Source organism: Periplaneta americana, chromosome 3 (assembly GCF_040183065.1).
Source record: "Periplaneta americana isolate PAMFEO1 chromosome 3, P.americana_PAMFEO1_priV1, whole genome shotgun sequence".
NCBI classification, from domain to species: Eukaryota; Metazoa; Arthropoda; class Insecta; order Blattodea; family Blattidae; genus Periplaneta; species Periplaneta americana.
In genome coordinates, this window is record NC_091119.1 from 95,156,221 (window position 1) to 95,175,531 (window position 19,311).

Sequence of the window (19,311 nt, forward strand, 5' to 3'; positions counted from 1 at the left end):
TATTAGTATCCCTGGCGATTATACTCAGAATGATGCACCACATGTTTTAAAATCTAGTGCCATGGAGCTAATCTGTAACAAATATGAAAATTTTCTTCATATCTATACTGATGGGTCACGGAATCCTGATGATGGACTTTCAGGCGCAGGGTATTATATCTCAAAATATAATGAGAAATATTATATATCATGTTCATCTCCCTCTAGTCTCGAAACAGAACTACTGGCCATAGAGGCAGCTCTTTTACATGTCTCTTCCTTATCTGATATACTTGTATGCATTTTCAGTGACTCGAAGGGAGCTATTCTAAATATCATGAAATATACTCCAACTTCCTATGCACAAATTACAATCTCTATACAGAAAATATTAAATAAACTAAATCTTCAAAAAGAAATAGTATTACAATGGATACCTAGTCATTGCGGCATTACTGGAAATGAGATTGTTGATAATATTGCCAAATAGGCAACATCTTTGGGGTCCAAACCTATGCAAATAACTTCTTTAACCTGCACATATTCTGCAGTTAATTCTCATTTAACAAATTTATGGGTCGAATTATGGCTTTCTTCTGATAAAGGCAAAGTTCTTCAAAATATACAAAAGAAACCTAATGACTTACAAATGTTCTGCAACATTCCCAGACAGATACAAACTTTCTTAGCAAGAGCCAGGACAGGCCATATTATCACTCAGAAGTATCTTCACCGCTTTAATCTTGTTGACTCTAGTAGTTGTTGCTGGTGCAACAATAACGAAGTAGATTTGGAACATATCCTCTTAAACTGCTCTGTTACAAACATCCATAGAATTAATCTAAAATCTGCAATCCCTGTAACCTTGGACAATTCTCTCGAATATATACTAAATACACCTCATCTTTGGAATGTGGCTGCTGAAATATACAACCAGCATCGTGCTTTTTACCCATCATTTGTAAGAAGAGGAAATTCATAGTGAAACATAGTGGAATACATGTTGTCAGCAAATAGCTGGATACACTACGAAGATAGATAGATTTGACATATATGAAACTTAGGCATAATTTGTGTGTGATAATACAGTTTATTGTTAGATATCTCTACACTTAAAATTGATTTTGTGTTATAGAAGTGTCTGACATTCATGGACCGGGGCTATGTGTTTAAACTCATCAACTCCTACATGGACAAATTCAACCCTGGAGACCCCAAGACATTGTATGACTACAAGTTCACATTCTTGCAGATCATCTGTTCTCACGAGCACTATGTGGCTTTCAATTTACCGATCATGCATGCAAGACTTGGGTCCAAGGGTAGAAATGGTTAGTGAATGAGAATTGTATTGCTGATGATATTAAGTGTTCTTGCATTATGAAATATGCAGCAACTTAATGCCTGTTTGCAGACTACATGAGTGAGTACTGCCTGTCTGAGGAGTTCTGCAAGCAGCATTTCCTGGTGGGGCTGCTCCTACAGGAAGTCAGGACATCCCTGAATGAAGTGTTCCAAATTCGAAAGATCGCTGTGTCCACTCTCAGGGACCTTCTTGCGAAGCATGAATTGGATGACAGATATCAGAACAAGGTGTGCTCTCCACATTTGTCATTTAAGTGGCTTTTCTGCTTCCAGTTTCTGGAATGTTACCACAAACAATTTTGACTAGTCAATAGGCCCAGTAGTGTCAAATGAATCTAGACACAGTCCTTGTTGGATTAGGTCCAAGTTTTCTAGTTTCTAAGAAATATGTTTGTCAATGAGTGAAGATATTTGTTTGGGGGATAAGGATGATAATGGTAATAATGATGATAAAATAATAATAATACTTACTTACAAATGGCTTTTAAGGAACCTGGAGGTTCATTGCCACCCTCAGATAAGCCCATCATCAGTTCCTATCCTGAGCAAGTTTAATCCAGTCTCTACCATCATATCCACCTCCCTCAAACCCATTTTTATATTGCATGTTTCTGCATCTGTGGTATGGTACAAAAGCCCAAAAATCTTGTACACTGTTGAACACTTGTGAAAGTCTTAAATCACACAACGACAGCAACAATAAATAATAAATATTGACAAGTTTTCATATTTGGCATTAGTTTTAATACGAATATTACAGGGCCAGTTGGGACGTATAGCTGCAATTTACATCCCATGGCTGGGCATTGTGCTGGACAACCTGAACCGATTGAGTGCTGTGCAGGAGGCAAGTGGCAGACATGCAGAGCCCAATCTGTGTGGCTCAAGCAGCAGCTCATTCCTCAACTTGAAGGATTCTGGAACCTCAGTGGGCACACCCAGATCACTCAACAGGTTCACCATGCACCTTGATGCACGTGCTTCCATGCACTTCAGAGACTCATCCTATTTTGCTGCCATTGCTGGTCAAGGTGAGAGCAGGACTCAGGTGTCAGCTGATCTGCCCAGATATACAGGCGTTTACAACACTTAGGATGATAGCAGGAGAGAGGAGCATTTTCGTTATCTACCAAAGAGCTTGTAGATCCACTGTTTTCCTGCTAGGGTCATTGATAAGATGAATCACTTAGTGGTCTAGGGTCGCTCAACCTCCCTGATATTACAGTACGGCTCCATTTATACGTTTCACACATACGTTTTTCACACTTCTGCATTTTTTCTGAACTTACGGCAAAATTCCTATTCCTCCCATGTTAATTTATTTGGTTATACATTTTTTTGTTTATACGTTTTTTACACTATACTATCGCATTTTAAATCTCAGGAGATATAAAATGTCATTTATACATTCTAAATAATTTTTATTCCAAATTAGGTTTGCTGTGAAAATGTAAGAACTTCAGCACACAGCACGTGTTCATTGTTAAGATGCAGTCCACTTTGAAATTTGTGAAAATTCGATGTTAACCATGCTTGCAGCCAACAATCTTGTGTCCTTTAATGACAATGTTACTGCTTTAGAAACATTTTGTAACACACCATGACGTAACTGAATAAATTATGGAAGAGTTATCAAGATTTGGGTGCTTGGTTTATTCGTTAAGAGCAAGCAATGCAAAATAATTGACTTTTTTTTTTAATAATCACATGTAATTAAATGAAGATCACACAGGAAGAACAAGGAAAGTCAGTGTCGTAAAATTGTTTAAATTGAAGTTTGAAATGTAATATATCCGCCAGCTTTGGATTTACGCAGCTAAGATTTTCTACAAAATCTTACATTATTCAAGAACCTATGTTATGAATTTGAATACTGTATTACAGACTCAAAGATGGCTTAACTATGAAGTTCTAAATTTATCTTGTGAAAATTTTACTAAATTGACTTATCTCATTCTCCCCATATAATCTTCAAATGCTATTTCAGATACTATTATGTCATTTCAGTTATGTGTTATTTCTTCACACCCCCATAAAAATGTATAAACCAAGTTATACTGTACCTTCCAATTGTGTTTAGAGCATTGAATGTTGAAGTTGTGTGTCTGTGATTAGACTGTTAGCTTCAAAGATGAACAAAGTCATGTATTCGTTAACACAGTATGTGACACTACTGCAAAGAAAGATAGAACTGCATTCTTTACAGTACAATACATACAGTGTTAATTGTGCCATTCATGTAACTCTGGATAGTCGGTTACTTTTACAGTATGTTACATGAACTGACTGACATGCATCTCATTTATGGGGAGACAAAGCAACAAAGCTTTGCTGCAAGTGTTCTGTATACAGAATGCTTTCCAAATAGGAGGTTGTCATCTTACATATTCTTTCAATAATTTCATGACCAACTTCATAATATAGGATCTCTGAGACCTCCCAATGAAAAGACTTTGCATTGTCATGCTAGTCATGCTAAGGTGAGTCACTTAGAAATCTAGCTCTGCTGACTAAGCATCATTTGCACAAAAGAAGGGTCAAAAAGCTTTACTTTGTTGAAAATGCCTACTATTATTGCTAAGTGTCTTCCTGTGAATGAGATGCATGTCTGCCAGTTCGGGTAGCATGAATTCTACCACCCAGAACCTATTGCAAATAGAACTGATTATAGAGTTAAGACATGGCACAATTAACACTGTACTTATTTGTACTGTACAAAATGCAGTGTACCTTTCTTTGCAGCAATGTCACGCACTGTGTTCATAAACATAAGACTTCGGACTTCACTAGTCTTTGAAGAGGAACATTCTGATCATAAACACACAACTTCAATGATCTATACATAAATGGAATGTATATATATATATATATATATATATATATATATATATATGTATGTGCTTGCGTGCCCACTTCACTTTACATGATTCGAGTTCTGCATATAGCAGATGGATGGCAGGACTGTGACCCATTTTCTAGTGTAATGTCAGGGATTTTGAACGATTTTAGACCCCTAAATGATCCACCTTATCACTGCCCCTAGCAGGAAAAGGTGAATCTACAAGACTTTTGGCACATAACAGAAATGTTCCCCTTTGCCTCCTCTGTCATCCCTGAATCGTTGTAAACGACCTTTGGAATCATCCTGTAGAATAACACATTGTAATGTGTGACTCATTACTTCAGGTCTGGTGAATGGAAGCTCTTCTGTGAGCCTGGAATCAGAGTCTTCCACTGTGTCAGGGGATGGCCACTCAACAGTGTCGCAGGAGACTGCCATCATCAGGGACCCAAAAGATGAAATTTCGAAGGATGGAAGCAGTAAGAGGCATTCCAGGTGTGTTGCACTTGGATCTGCAGCTGAGCTATGGACAACTTAGTGACTTACAATCTCTCAAACCTCTCTTTCATCCCAAAAATAATGCTAATATATAATTTTTCAGAATCATATTTTTTTTTTTAATCTTCTTGATAAAAGACCTAATACAAATGAAACAGTAATATCAGGTTTTACAAGAAGGAAGAAATAGTAATTTGTCATTCAAGATGAATTTTCTTTCACATAGGTATTTCTGTTACTGAAATCATATTTAAAATATATTCGTATGTTTGATTTAACCATCTGTGCTTGCTCCTCTTAATCCTTTTGTATCTTCCATCCCTATTAAGGGCTGTAGAACTTATTTAAAAAACAAGAAAATACAGAGCGTCATTCCATCTGTATTATTTATGATCTTTGTTTATCTTTTATTTCCCCTTTCCTTTATCTTCTTATTAATTGTTTATGATACATCAGCCCTGCACAAACAGCATTCATTGAGTGCAACTAATCCTTTCGAGTAGGAGAGTCGTGTAACAGCTCGTCGGCATAGAGGGGAAAAAGTGATCATTATGCAAGTTCTTTCAGTATTGCATGGGAAAGTGCTTATTTTTTTCATAGCAACTGGAATCAATTCTCAATACGTTATCTGCCACAAAACGTTCAAAGATAGAAAAAACATAATACACCGTGTCTCGCTTAGAGGGCTCGAGAAATAAATGCTCGTCATCTAAATCAGATAAAGATCTTGTTGTGATTTACATATGACAAAATGTAGAAACTGTCCAAGTTTATGCAGCAATGGTTTAAAAACGGCTACATGTTCATGCGCACCAATGTTTAACGCAGGAACAATTCAGTAGTTAAGTAGAACATTCCATCATTGGACCATTCTTCTTCATCGAGGTGACAATCACAGGGAATGTGTATCTGGACATGTTGCAGAACTTTTGTTGCTGATCAACTCCTTCCAGGATCTGTTTTTCAGCAATATGGGGCTCCACCCAATTTGTATGAAGCAGTGCATGATTTCTTGGATGCAAACTTTTCTGATAGGTTGATCCTTTTGACTTTTTTCTGTGGCTTTGTGAAGGGTGTTGTGTACCAACGTGGTAGAGTTGACACATTGCAAGAACTGAAGCAACGCATTACAAATGCAGTTGCACTAGTCGCTCCACAAATGTTACAAAACACTTGGCGGGAGGTTAAGTACGTTTAGACGTCTGCAGGATAACTCGAGGCATACATATTGAGTTGCATTGACCATTTTTTGAAACTTGGATAGTTTTTACATCAAGTTCTGTAAAAAGTTATGTTATAAAACCATTAGTTACACCTGAAATTATCACATATTTCTCGATCCCTCTAATGCATTATTACGAGTCTACACATAAAGATACTTATGATGGTTTTGTTAGTTAAGATTGCAGTAAAAAGTTCAGGAGTTGAAAGTTGCATTATTACCTCAAGTAGGTTGGAATTTATAAATCTTCAACAATTTAAATATCTCTCTGCAGGGAAAAAACCAGCTCATTATTGATATGATGATTAAATTGCAGGATTTCTGTCGTAAAATTACACTTTTCTTAAGTCATTTGCAGAAAAATAATATGGCTCACTTCCAAACCTTAGAAACTGCTCGTAATGGAGCAATGTTAAATGATTATGTGCAAATGTTAATTGAAATTCAAAATGAATTTAATTCTAGGTTCCAAGATCTTGACTCAATTGAAAAGGAGTTTAAAGTTCTCATAATTCCTTTCTCAACATTAGTTGAATTAGTATCACATGATTTATAGCTTGAACTTATCGATCTTCAGGGTGACATACGAGTTAAAGATCTTTTCAATAATACTACTTGCCTGACTGAGTTTTAGAATTCTATACCTCAGCAACAATATCCACGACTACACAGCTGGCTATGAAAATCATTGCTATGTTTGGCTCAACATATAATTGTGAGAATCTGTTTTCTACCATGAACTTTAATAAAAGCAGGCATCAAACATCTCTGGCTGATGTTTCATTGTGTTCAGTACTTTTTCTTTCAGCTGCCAACAACATAAAACCCCATTTCGATATACTGATAAATAAAAATAAAACTTAATGATATTGTAGCTATAGAAATTCTATTATTTCTGTAAAATAAATATTTTTGTTTTGTGAACACTGAACAGGAATTCATTTCGTGAATACTGGTACTTGTTGTTTTGTACATTTTGTAGGAGACCATCCTTTCTTTCAGTCCATTCTTAAACAGAGTGCAGATAATACCTGTATTCCGTTTTCGAGCTGTGAGCTGACTCAGACAATGCAAACTTTGTGCAGGCCTGCAATAGTCCTATATTCATATTAGATGACGAGTAGAGCAGGAAGAGATGGAGAACATGCACTGTATTTTCGTTAAAAAATGTAATCATTCTCACCTGGATTAATGTAGTATTATACATAGAGAAAATTGCTGTGTGCTAATAACGTGATATGTCTGCTAACTGCAGGTCACTGAGTGTGACACATGCAAGCCATCCCATGCGCTGTGACAAGCTGCAGACTACTGAAGTGAAGGATTTGCTGCTGTGCTTTCTTTTCGTTGTCAAGTATCTGGGTGATGAGTGTCTCATTACCTGGTGGCATCAATGCACCGAAACCGAAGTTCTCAACTTTTTCAAAGGTCTTGAGTAAGTATGCTGATCTTTTGTTGAAGAGATCAGTAATTAATTTATATCATACAATTCTTTTCGAATTACCTTGGCAGTTGGAAAGCATTAATTAAAATAATAAATAAATAAATAAGTATAACAGATGGCTCAGTGTAAATAGAATATTCATGATGTGTTTGATGTTTTTTACATTCTAATTTTGTACAGAAAATTCTCATTGGAAAAATTTACTAGAAAGACTGATTTAATTCCTGATCTACCACGTAAATCTGCTGCGGCCATGTTCAGACTCTGTATAGGCCATGATTATCTGGGTAAACATTTACATAGGACTGGCATCCTGTCTGCTCCAAATTGTGTATTGTGTTCTCAAGAAGAAGAAATGGATATGATCATTTAACACCTGTGAAGCAGTTAAAAAAATTACAAGTCTTACATCTAAATACAGGGAAGCAAGGACAAAACAGCTCGATTGTTAAATCAAGAGCATTAAATACCTATCTGCATTCTAATTTTGTGATAATGCTACTGTAAAAATTCGATTACGAAATGTAGACAGAAATAATTTTGAACTTTCCGTGATAACAGAGTAATTTTTGAAATGCAGTCAGTGAGTTAGTTACTCTGTATAGTATTCCTCCTAATATCTTGAGTGAATTTTGTTCATATTTTTATTTAAGAGTCTTTTTCTGAAATATATTCACATTAAGTGCTAGAAATGCAGTATGTGAGCATGCAAAAATCATTCGTCCCTCTCATCAACCTTCAGACAATTTGTCACAAACCTCTGTGATAAAGTTATTTAATAGATTAATATGAAATGAGAAATTTCTTCCTCTGCTTTCAATAAACTTCGGAGTTAACATGATTTAGGGCAAAACTATAGAGAGAAATTTTATAAAAGAACTAATTGAACTCTGTTACTATTCTGCAGAATGTGTTTGCATCAATTCAAGTACACAGGCAAACGTCACATTGCGGGCAAGACAGCAGGCAAGCCCAATACCGCAAAAGCCATGACCTTGCCTGCACGCATGCAACCTCCTGACTTCTCAGGGGACAGCCCCATTCTGCCACCTCATAGTGGAAGTAGCAGTGTGGGGCGTGATGGTATACAGCAGATTGGTAAGTTGACGTGTAAAAATTTCTGTTAAAATTTCATATTATAGAATAGTATGTTTCTCTATACTTTATATATTGTGAAATTTAGAGTGGAGAAAGTATTGTTAACTTATTATTTGGAAGACGTTAGCTTTGAACTATTTCTGTTACTGAAAATGTTGGAGAAATGGAATATTTTAAAGACCTGAACTTTTAACGAAGAATGTACCTATTTGTTATATTTGTCGGTCTTTCACATCTGCCTTACCAGCCAATTGGAAATCCAGCTCAACATTCCGAACTAGTAGGCACCTTCTCATCTCATGGGAAAGATTGATTCAGATTTCAAAATTTCTTATTTTTAGGCAAATTTATTATAGTTAAAATCGAAAGAAAATCTTTTAAGAAGTTCATTGACCTCCTTTATGTGGTAATGCAATATATTTGAAGGGTCCACGGAAAGAACATGCCAAGTCACTTTTCTTACATTTTTCAGGGGAGCAGTTCTTAACCTCAATACACTGATAAGATATCGTTAGTTTATATCTCATTTAGTTTAAGTTACCATGTTACAATATAGGCTTTTTACCATTCTGATTTACTAGAAAGATAGTTCACTTTATGAGCTAGCGGAAGGGCCAAAAAACAAAATTAAACAAAAAGTGATTCAGCTTGTTTTATCCTTGGACCCTTCATTTATCTTCCTCAATTCTGGATATAAAATATATTTGTGTATCTTCAACGTCAGTTCGGGTAAACAAGTTAGAGACTTGAAAAAAATAATGTACCATCTAAATGCTTACATTTGTTAATGTAGTGGTGCTGTGCTGGCCACTGTACTAAGACATTGTTATGTTTCTCCTTAGCTTCATTCTGTACAACACTCTTGACAGCGGCAGGTATGGCATTTGGACTTCAATTTTTCTTCCCTCTCGTAGCTTTGTTCTGGCAGATAAGGGCCACAACTGCAGAGAACATGTACTTGTACCAAGACCTTGTTACTTAACAGCATAATTTAATGCATGATACTTTGGTGGCACAGTGAAATCAGAGAGATTTGAAAGGCACTATTGTAATAAATTTTTGCTAAAATCATACATGATTGGATGGTTCCCATTGCCTTTAGGTGTGATTGTCTAGGACATCCAGAACTCTTCTAGTCTCAGTTCTATTATTTGGAGCACATGTAAGATGGAATTGATTACCCTGTTCCCTAAAAGGGAATTGACGATGGTAATGACTAGCTCAGGGGTGCCCAAACTTTATTTGGAGGGCCAGTAACTAAAAGGATGATCGGTTATGGGCCCTATGTCAAAGTACAGATAATTTCTCGAAATACAATTAAATTTACACACACAATATTTTTCAGTAAATATTTCGCAGGGAGAAAGCCGTTATCATGCATTTAATTCTATCTAGTTAAATTTACAAATTTTGGTAGAATAATGCATACATAATTACCTAACAAGAAGTGTGGAACTGCTTTTTGAAGATTGTTGATGTCTGGTTTCTGTTCAATGGTGCTGAGAAGCACATCTTGAAGACGTTTTTCACTCAAGCTCGATCTCAGTTTTGATTTTTGGATTTTCATTTTTCAAAAGATTTGTTCCCATACACAGTATGTTCGGTGAAAACATGGAGATCATAAGCCAGGCCTGGTTCTTACTTTTCATCTGGTATTAATTTAAAGATTTTTATGAGATTTTTAGGATCGAAGACTTCTTTCACTACATCATCACATTGCAACTTTAGCTATTGGCATTGCAGTTGTTCCAGTACACTGTCAATATTATGAAGAGACGAAAACAAAGAAATTTCAGAATCTATTTTCACAAAATCTACAAATCTTTAAGTAAATTGTTCTTCAATACTTTCAATAACTTCCACAAAGATATCACTTCTGAAAGATGTTTCTGGATAATGGATTTGTAAATCATCGACTGTAGGAAAAGTTCTCAATTTTTTCACAGAAATTTGTCTCTGCAATAACTGTAATTTTAACTGAAATGATTTCACTGCACTGTCTGCATAATTGATTAATTTATCTTTGCCTCATTATGGTGTTCAAATAAAATATTTTGTTAAATCAACAGGAAATGTTAAGCAGGATAACCAATTGAAGTCACTTAGCAAGTCACAACAGCAAACTTTTCCTTCAAGAAATTTGCCAATTTCCTCTTGTAGAGCAAAAAACCTTGCCAGTGTGTGACTGCGGTTCAGTCACCTTATTTCTGTGTGGTAAATTACATCACCATATTTAGTAATATGAATTAATCATCTCACACACGGCCAGGCCAGGTTTCACTGTCAAGCTGAAATATTGTGTTTAAGAAATAAAACTCTAAAATCGCTAATAATTTAATACACAATTTTCAGTTTTCACATAAAAATCCATTGTGGGCCAGATGTGACCCAAAGCACAGACTGTAGTGTGGGCAGCCCCTAGCAGATTTGAATTGTAACATAGGAGAGAAGTAGTTGGGAAATTTTTCCTTGAGTCTTTTCATTCAGAGACAGAGTTGCTTTTGTATGTTATAAGTTTATGTCCTGGAACTCCTGTGAGGGAAGCTACAATGAGATTTGAACCTTGCATTTGGATCTAATGGCGAGTTTGGTAATCACTCGACCATGGAAGGAGATTTGAACGTTTTCCAATATTAATAATAATTGAATTAACAGTTTTAATACTGCTGGTCGAGAATCAAGTCACTGGCTGCCATTTACTTATTAAAAACCTAACCTTTTAGATGATGTGTGAATATGCAGTTTGTAACAAGGTTCCCTGTACTAATATGTAGTGTATATATCCATATTTCAGCCACTCAAGATCTTTTTCTTCTCATTGTTACGGACAAGTGATGCATCTATCCTTATGCAAATCAAATTTTCTTTCTGTATCTATCTTTATTTATACTTCTGAAGAATCGGTCTGTCCCTCATGTCAGTAGATTGAGAAAGTTACAACCATTGTGCACTATTTTCTTGTAATTTTACCAGACATAGATATATGTACTGTATTTACTGTGAGTAGTTGGTATACTTCTCTGAAGAAATGAACCTTGAAACTGTGTTCATTGTATTTACAGAGTCAAATGCCTGCCAGTCTTCCATTCAACCCTCCTATTAGCCAACTCATAATCGTTGTTACTCGATTTGTGTTGTATGTAGTTCTGTCATAGTATGTGCTCCTGACTCTTGCTTGTCATGTTAAGACCAGAAATCATTGTGCATTGTGTATTTGTGGCACATGTAACCTACACATACGTCCTAAGTTCTACTTAATTGTTATACCTGCTGTTAATCATAATTAGGGTTAGGAAGTTCATGCATTTGAATATTTTTATCGAAGATAGTTACTGATATGCTGATTAATGTGCATACGACACATTTTATAATCTTTTAGACGAATTTTATTGTGCATATAAATGCATATTTTTGCACTTTTAAATAACTGCGTCATATTTTAACAAATGTATTCTAATAAAGATATTTTATCACTGGCCTCGTAAAAATAATTAAAACATTTTACAAATTCTTATAAACTGCTTTAAAATTGTTGTGTTATCAGTAAAGAGTGTTTTCTTAGTCCAACAACATTGGAATGAGTATAAGTAGAATGCATGGGTTATAGATTATGCCACATGTCCTTCAGTAGACATCCTGCTCACAAACACAATTAACGCACGCTATAGAGTCACACTACAACAGATTCCTTACTCCTAAACAAGTACGGTATACCTTAGTTTAGCAATGTTTATGAAGTTAAATTTTACAGAAAAATTTATTGTAGTATAGATGTAAACATTTCATTCAGGGCAATACCTATGTAACAGTTTTACGTGTGTTTTAAGTTAAAATTTTACGACGAAGAGTATCATAATATGGGCTTAAACACTGCATTAGTAGCAGTACCTACGAAACAGTAATATTTTAAGTTGAAAATTTACATAAAACATTTTATTGTAATATATCCTTAAACATGTTAAGAGTAGTGCCTCTGATACAGTAACTTTTTAAGTTAAAATTTTACATCAAAGATTGTTGTAATATAGGCTTAAACATTTCATTAAGAGTAGTGCTTGTGAAACAGTAACATTTTAAGTTAAAAATTTACAGCAAAGTCTATGTTTATTCTTTTGTAATACACATCACAGCTCCGTCCTTGATGCGGGAGTCGATTTCATTGTACAGCATCGTGTGCCACTACTCTTCGTCAAGTAATTTGGCTCATTACACAAACTCCGTACTCACTTAACTTCAAAGAGTAGTGGCTAAGAAAATTAAAAATTATGGTTCATTTAATGATACTCGCAACTGCTGAGGTTATATCGCTGGTGTGCCATCAACCTGGGCCGGGATCGAACCTGCAACTTCGAGCAAAGAAGGCCAGCACTATACCGACTATGCTACCCATGCCAACCAGTGGCTAAGATTCTGATCTCTAGTTATTAGTATGTATTGTCGACTGGCATTAGGACTTAAGCTAGCTTACCAACAGATTTAAAAAAAAAAAAAAACTTTTTTTTTTTTCTGGTACGTACTGTATGTTAGCTTTTCTTCTCTCTAACAATTGGTACTTTGTTCGTCTATACTGGATAATTTTCCCTCATAGCCTTCTTCATAATCTCCATAGCACTGCAGAAAGAATTAGACAGTGTTTTTCTACCATAGATAACATAGCATACATTCACTTACTTACTTAATGACTTTCAAGGAACCCGCAGGTTATCAGTCCCTATTCTGTGCAAGATTATTCCAATCTCTATCTTCATATCCCACCTCCCTCAAATTCATTTTAATATTATCCTCCCATCTGCGTCTCGGCCTCCCCAAAGATCTTTTTCCCTTCGGCCTCCCAACTAACACTCTATATGCATTTCTGGATTCTCCCATATATGCTACATGCCTTGCCCATCTCAAACGTCTGGATTTAATGCTCCTAATTATGTCAAGTGAAGAATACAATGCGTGCAGTTCTGCATTGTGTAACTTCATCCCTTTTAGCCCCAAATATTTTCCTAAGAACCTTATTCTCAAACACCCTTAATCTTTGTTCCTCTCTCAAAGTGAGAGTCCAAGTTTCACAACCATACAGAGCAACTGGTAATATAACTGTCAACATAGTACGCACAGTAAAGAAAATTTCTGTGAAACTGCATTTAAGGTAGCTAATACTTACCTACCCATGAACCTGTTTTAACCTGTTTTAACCTGTTGAGGGTCATGGTTAATAGCTGCGTTATATTATGCTAAACACCTACAATACAGTCAAATCAAAATGTAATTATTAGGTTGGTGCATAATTCTGTAGCGATTTTTCGTAAGTTTATTAAACACATCAGATACACATAAGAGAGAAGTTAATCATCAACAATATATTTTTCTGCACTATTTACAATAATCTGCCAATGCTGGAGTAGTTTTTTGATTCCACGCCTGTAGAAATCGCGTGGTTTTGAGTTAAAGAAGTTGTCAAGCCATATTCGGAGTGCATTTTCATCTGGAAAGGAAGTTCCGTGAAGTTGTTCAATAGATTGTGGAAATGTGAAAATCTGAAGGCGCAAGATCAGGTGAATAAGGTGGGTGTGGAATGACTTCCCAACCCAACTTCTGGATAGTGTTTTGTGTCAGGTTAGCAGAGTGTGAATTGGCATTATCGTGGAGTAGCATCACTTCACGCAGTCTTGTTGGTCGTTTTTCTTGGATTGCATGTGCAAGATGTCTCAGTTAGTGGCAATAAATGTCGGTAGTGATGATTACACCTCTGGGAAGCAATTCGTAATACAGCACACCCTCGCAGTTCCCCAGATGCATAACATTATCTTTTGTGGATGCACGCCGTCCTTTGTATGGGGAGTTGCTTTTTTATTCGGTCCCAGTCATTGCTTTCTTTTCCTTATGTTAGCATAAAGACACCATTTCTCGTCACCAATAACGATATTGGATAGGAATGTTCGATGTTGTTCACAAGCCAATCGATGACGAGCAAATAAAAATGCACATATGGCCAGCCGCTGATTTTTGTGGTTTTGGCTTAGAGCATATGGTACCCATACACCTGATTTTTAACCTTGCCCATTGAATGCAAATTTCGCTCAATGGTGAAATGGTCACAGTTAATCACATTTGCCAGTTCTCGGGTACACTGATGTGGATCATTGTGGATTAATATGTTTAAACAGTCTTCCTCAAACCCCGTAGGTCTTCCTGAACATGGAGTGTCACTAATATCAAAACGACCCTCCTTAAAACGAGAAAACCATTTTCTTGCCGTACTCTCTCCGATAGTATTGTTCCCATACACGGTGCAAATGTTTTGGCCACCTCCACTGCTTTCGCCCCTCTGTTGAACTCTATTGAAGAAAATGTCGAAAATGTTCCACTTTCGCCACTTGACTCTCCATTTTCTAGTGTCCACGGCTCCACTCACTATCTGCAAAAATGAAAACCTCAATATATAAACTCAAGCACAGCAATTGAACTTCAAATAAAAAATGACAATTGATAAATAAACCCATAGCAATCGGAGTACCAAGAACGAACTTATGCACCAACCCAATAATTCATTGGACTCATATGTGGAACTTGAAGGAAACCTTATCATTACATGGTACATTTTTCCCCATGCCTGCAGTCATTTCATCACTGGAAACAGCAGGTTTTCATTTGAATCGGTCATTAGATGTTTTTGTTGCTACCATATCAAACTAAACGTCTGTTCCAGGTAGTAGTGCAGAGCAAAATAAAACAAAATAAATCATATTATTTCAAGAAATCCTGGATATAAACAGGTTTGCAAAATACGAGATATTCTCCGAGAAAAATCTTGGAGCAATTACCATCTTTTAATGTGCACCAATGACATCCTGTGATGTCGAAATGAGTTTTTCTCATTACGATAGTATCTTAAGGATCCCTTCAGATGTGGCCGTTTTAGTGGTGCATTAGTGGTGCTGCGAACGTGCTTTAGTGGCGCTTTGAACCCGCATTAGTGGCATTGCTTAATATACTAAATTTTTGTAGAAATTTTTCAGTCTTCCAGTGAACATGGACGTAGAAGGATATATACTTTTGGGAACTTTGCTCAGACGAAGAAAGAGTAGACGTAAAAATAGAAGAAGAGTCTGGGTTCATCCATTAGTTTTGGAAAGACTGAATCGAGGACTTTTCCATATCTTGTTTGATGATTTACATCAGTCCGATAAAAAATATTAATTTAAAATTACGCAAATGAGGGACAGTATGGTATAAAACAGATTTTTGTTTAATACTTCAGAATTCAAAATTAAATATAATAGGTAGCAAACATGAAACCATTCATAACACGTAATTCAACTAATAGTCTATACTACAATAGCTATCTGTAGTCAAAGGCCGTGGTGTAATTGAACCCAGGTTCGAACCTGAGATGAACTAATTTTTTTTATCTCTTTGTTAATTTACCTACATTATTTTAGATAAGTTATTTTGTTTTAACATGAAATAAAGGAGATTTTACTACATAAATAATATATCTGTAATTCGCACTAGTCCAGCTATTTAGTTGTCTAGTCTATGGTTATATTATTTATTATTATTATTATTATTATTATTATTATTATTATTATTATTATTATTATTATCATCATCATCGTCATAATCATCATCATTATTATCGCCATTATATATTCTATCTTCACATAGCCTGTATACTGTCATGACAGTGTAAGTGTAGGGAATTGGTGGTTCAACAGTTGTCTGTTAGCAGTGCCACGAACGCACCACTAAAATAGTGACCTGGCTGTGGCCTCATCTGAAACCTACCACTTAATTCTGTGTATTGCTACAAGAAGCTCCACTTTTAGTGGCCACCACCAGTGGCGAAGCCAACCACTCAGAGAGTCTGCAGCACAACTGATTCTATCATTGTGGCTGTGTCTGAAAGCCTCCATTTAAATACATTATTCAAAAGCTGCAACGTGTTAGCAGCGCTTCTAAAAGTGGTCTCCACTGAAGGGACTCTAAGAGCTACGTTAACAGACACAAATTTGCCATGGAGATATCAGATGGAGTGGTTGTGAACTGCAGTTCATCTCTTATTTTAGATCTGAAGGCAAGCATACTACTTCTCAAAAATAAGGTTACACAGGTTCATTGCTGTATTTTACGAATTTCTAATGGATTTTTTGAGCATATTATTTTGCACATTTTTAAGGGCATAGTTGCACGCATAATAAAGGAGTTTTTAGAGCATGAACTTCCTAAGCCTATATCAGACACAGTGCTATTATCATTTAGATAATAATGATAATGGATTTAGAAAAGCTATTGAGATAGGACAGATGGCAGTACCTCGAGAAAATCTAGTCGGTTTTTTTTTTTTGTTTTTTTTTTTTTTAATCTTGAATTCTCCAGAGTTTAAACTCGAACTCAGTGTCATAGAAAGCCATTACGCAATAGTATGTCCACGTCCAAGTAGTCATAATTTACGTCTGTTATGTGAACTGAGAACATTCTATGTGTTAACAGTAAGCTGTTAAATATTATGTGAACATTTTGTCATAAAAATTATACAGACAGTATTTATTTTAGTGGAAATGGAAAAAAAAAAAACTTATAATTTATTTTCCAGTTATTCTTATGATTGAGAGGGATGCAAACCCGGGATTGTACTTGGAAAACCATTGTGAGAAATGAGTAAGTCAACCTGTTTTAGTTACAGACAGCAAGAACACAAAGACTTGGCAGGACACTGGTCACATAAGGAAGTATCTGCTTGCAGATTGAGTCAGCACAGTCAGTACAAATGTAAACAGAGTAGCGATTTCTCCTTAAAGAATAACAAATACTGTTGGAAGAAATTATGTTTGTACGTGTAATGAGGTGTGCAACTTACATTTCAGTGGGTGAAAGTGACTCGAGCAAGCTATACCAGGCACTGCTCGAAGCCAACATGGCAACAGAAGTTGGACTGATTGCACTGGATGCTCTTGGTTTGTACTGCATCCATTTCAAGGACAACCTGCTTGCCTCGGAGGGTGACAATGTTGTCATGAGAAAGGTGTTCGACATCTACCTATCCTTTCTGCAGGTGGGCCAATCAGAAACTCTGTTCCGCCATGTGTTTGCTGCTCTCCGTGCCTACATCAACAACTTCTCTGTTGCTCTTTTTCAAGGTATTGTAGTCAATTATAATGCTTGTATATTTATTTATTATTTTGCTAATAATCGTTACATAAAATATTATATATATATATATATACACACACACACACACACACACACACACTAGGTACAATCAAATGAAAATGGGTCACCACCCTTAGGACATAATGCATGCATGTCTGTTGTGTAGAGCGAATGCTGCATGTTATGACCTGCTGCTTGTCGACTTTCTCGAGCATGGGACCACAATCAATGCATAGTGCTATGAAGACACTTTGCAGAAATTGAGATTCGTCATAAAGTTGAACAACTCTGGAATGCTATTGAACAGCATTATCTTTCTCCATGATGAGTGATAAAACTGGTAACACCTGTCCACACACTGCCTGTCGGATGTAGGATACTCTTCAGGGATTTGGCTGAGAAACATTTCATCATCTGCCCTATAGTCCAGATCTTTCCCCATGCTATTTGTACATTTTTGGCGACTTTAAGAAATACATTCATAGATATCATTTTACTGTGGTCTAGAGTGTTTTCAACTGTATAAGGTAGTTTAAAGACTTCCACAAGGGGATTGACCATCTTGTCTTCCAGTGGGATAAATGTCTTAACAGTTATAGAGATTATTTTTGAGGTAATAAATCTTCCATGACACTTTCTGATGACTGACCTATTTTCATGTGACTGCCCTTCATATAATTATCCATACGCCTGTACATTTGAAATAATAAGCTTTATGAAAGGTAGAGACATTTAACAAATCTAAGATGTTGACTGTCCAAACTTCTCAAATTGATGGTGAAATAGAGTTAGAGTAAGTTGCCAAAATTTTGTTACATGACATTAAATTACAGTATCGCTTTTATTAAGAACACTTTATTCTTTATATGGTAATAAAAATTGACATAATGGTCACATGAACCATGTTAGTACTTGTATACGAGTACATTTGATGAATTTAAATATCATTCTTAAATGGGTATCCTTTATAAGAGTTGCATAGAACAAAGCATACAAATGACATGTTTGGAATAGGGAAAATATAAGCATACAATAGATCAGACCATTCCAAGTGGGCAGCCTCTGTGATGCCCCGTGGCTACCCTGGGTTCGTTGGAGCCATGACAAACCCTGGAGAGAGACAGCGAGTGAGTGGGAAAGAGATGGAATACCGATTGCTGAGAGGGTTGCATGCATGCAAGGGGTAGAGTGAGCCAGTGAAGTACATATATGGATGGCACATTTTATGATACATAGGAAGAATTCAAGAATTACAACAATTGGCGATTACAAAATAATGCAACAAAATAAAATTGTCCTTTTTTTTCTGTAGTTAGGAAGACAATAATGACATTTCTTTGATTTCTTTCCCTTTGAGTTATATCAGAGAATACTGTTTGAGTAGAATGAATGCGTAACACTGCTTCCAATGCAACATCGAATAAACATGACCTAGTTTTACTCTTATTCAGGTTCATAACTGAAAATATGTGTTCGCAAAGGTATATACAGGCAAACGTAACAATTAACTTGCATATCAATGCGTGGATAAACAGAAACTCTTTTTTGTTCCATTGTTCTTATAAAACACAATGAGGCCGCCTGGAATATTGTAATATCTATCTTTCAAAATTGTGTGACATTGAAGCCTTATCAATTCTCTTTGCAATTTGACTGGAGTCTGCTCAACATTTCAGAAAAGGGCGTCATAAAAATGTTCACAATGTTCCTACATGCGGT

At 35.9% G+C, this 19,311-nt stretch overlaps 1 protein-coding gene across 2 annotated transcripts in view; it reads left to right on the plus strand.

Annotated features, from left to right (window-relative positions):
* Ziz (dedicator of cytokinesis protein Ziz) overlaps window positions 1-19,311 on the plus strand; it is a 79,929-nt gene that overhangs the window by 32,382 nt on the left and 28,236 nt on the right. The window contains exons 21-28 of one of the 2 annotated variants that reach the window (XM_069820960.1): window positions 1,115-1,310; window positions 1,394-1,572; window positions 2,105-2,375; window positions 4,531-4,681; window positions 7,162-7,341; window positions 8,258-8,448; window positions 9,291-9,323; window positions 17,307-17,579. In XM_069820960.1, coding sequence (XP_069677061.1) covers window positions 1,115-1,310; window positions 1,394-1,572; window positions 2,105-2,375; window positions 4,531-4,681; window positions 7,162-7,341; window positions 8,258-8,448; window positions 9,291-9,323; window positions 17,307-17,579 — 1,474 coding nt within the window. The remainder of the gene's footprint in view (window positions 1-1,114; window positions 1,311-1,393; window positions 1,573-2,104; window positions 2,376-4,530; window positions 4,682-7,161; window positions 7,342-8,257; window positions 8,449-9,290; window positions 9,324-17,306; window positions 17,580-19,311) is intronic. The other variant, XM_069820961.1, reaches the window with a different exon arrangement.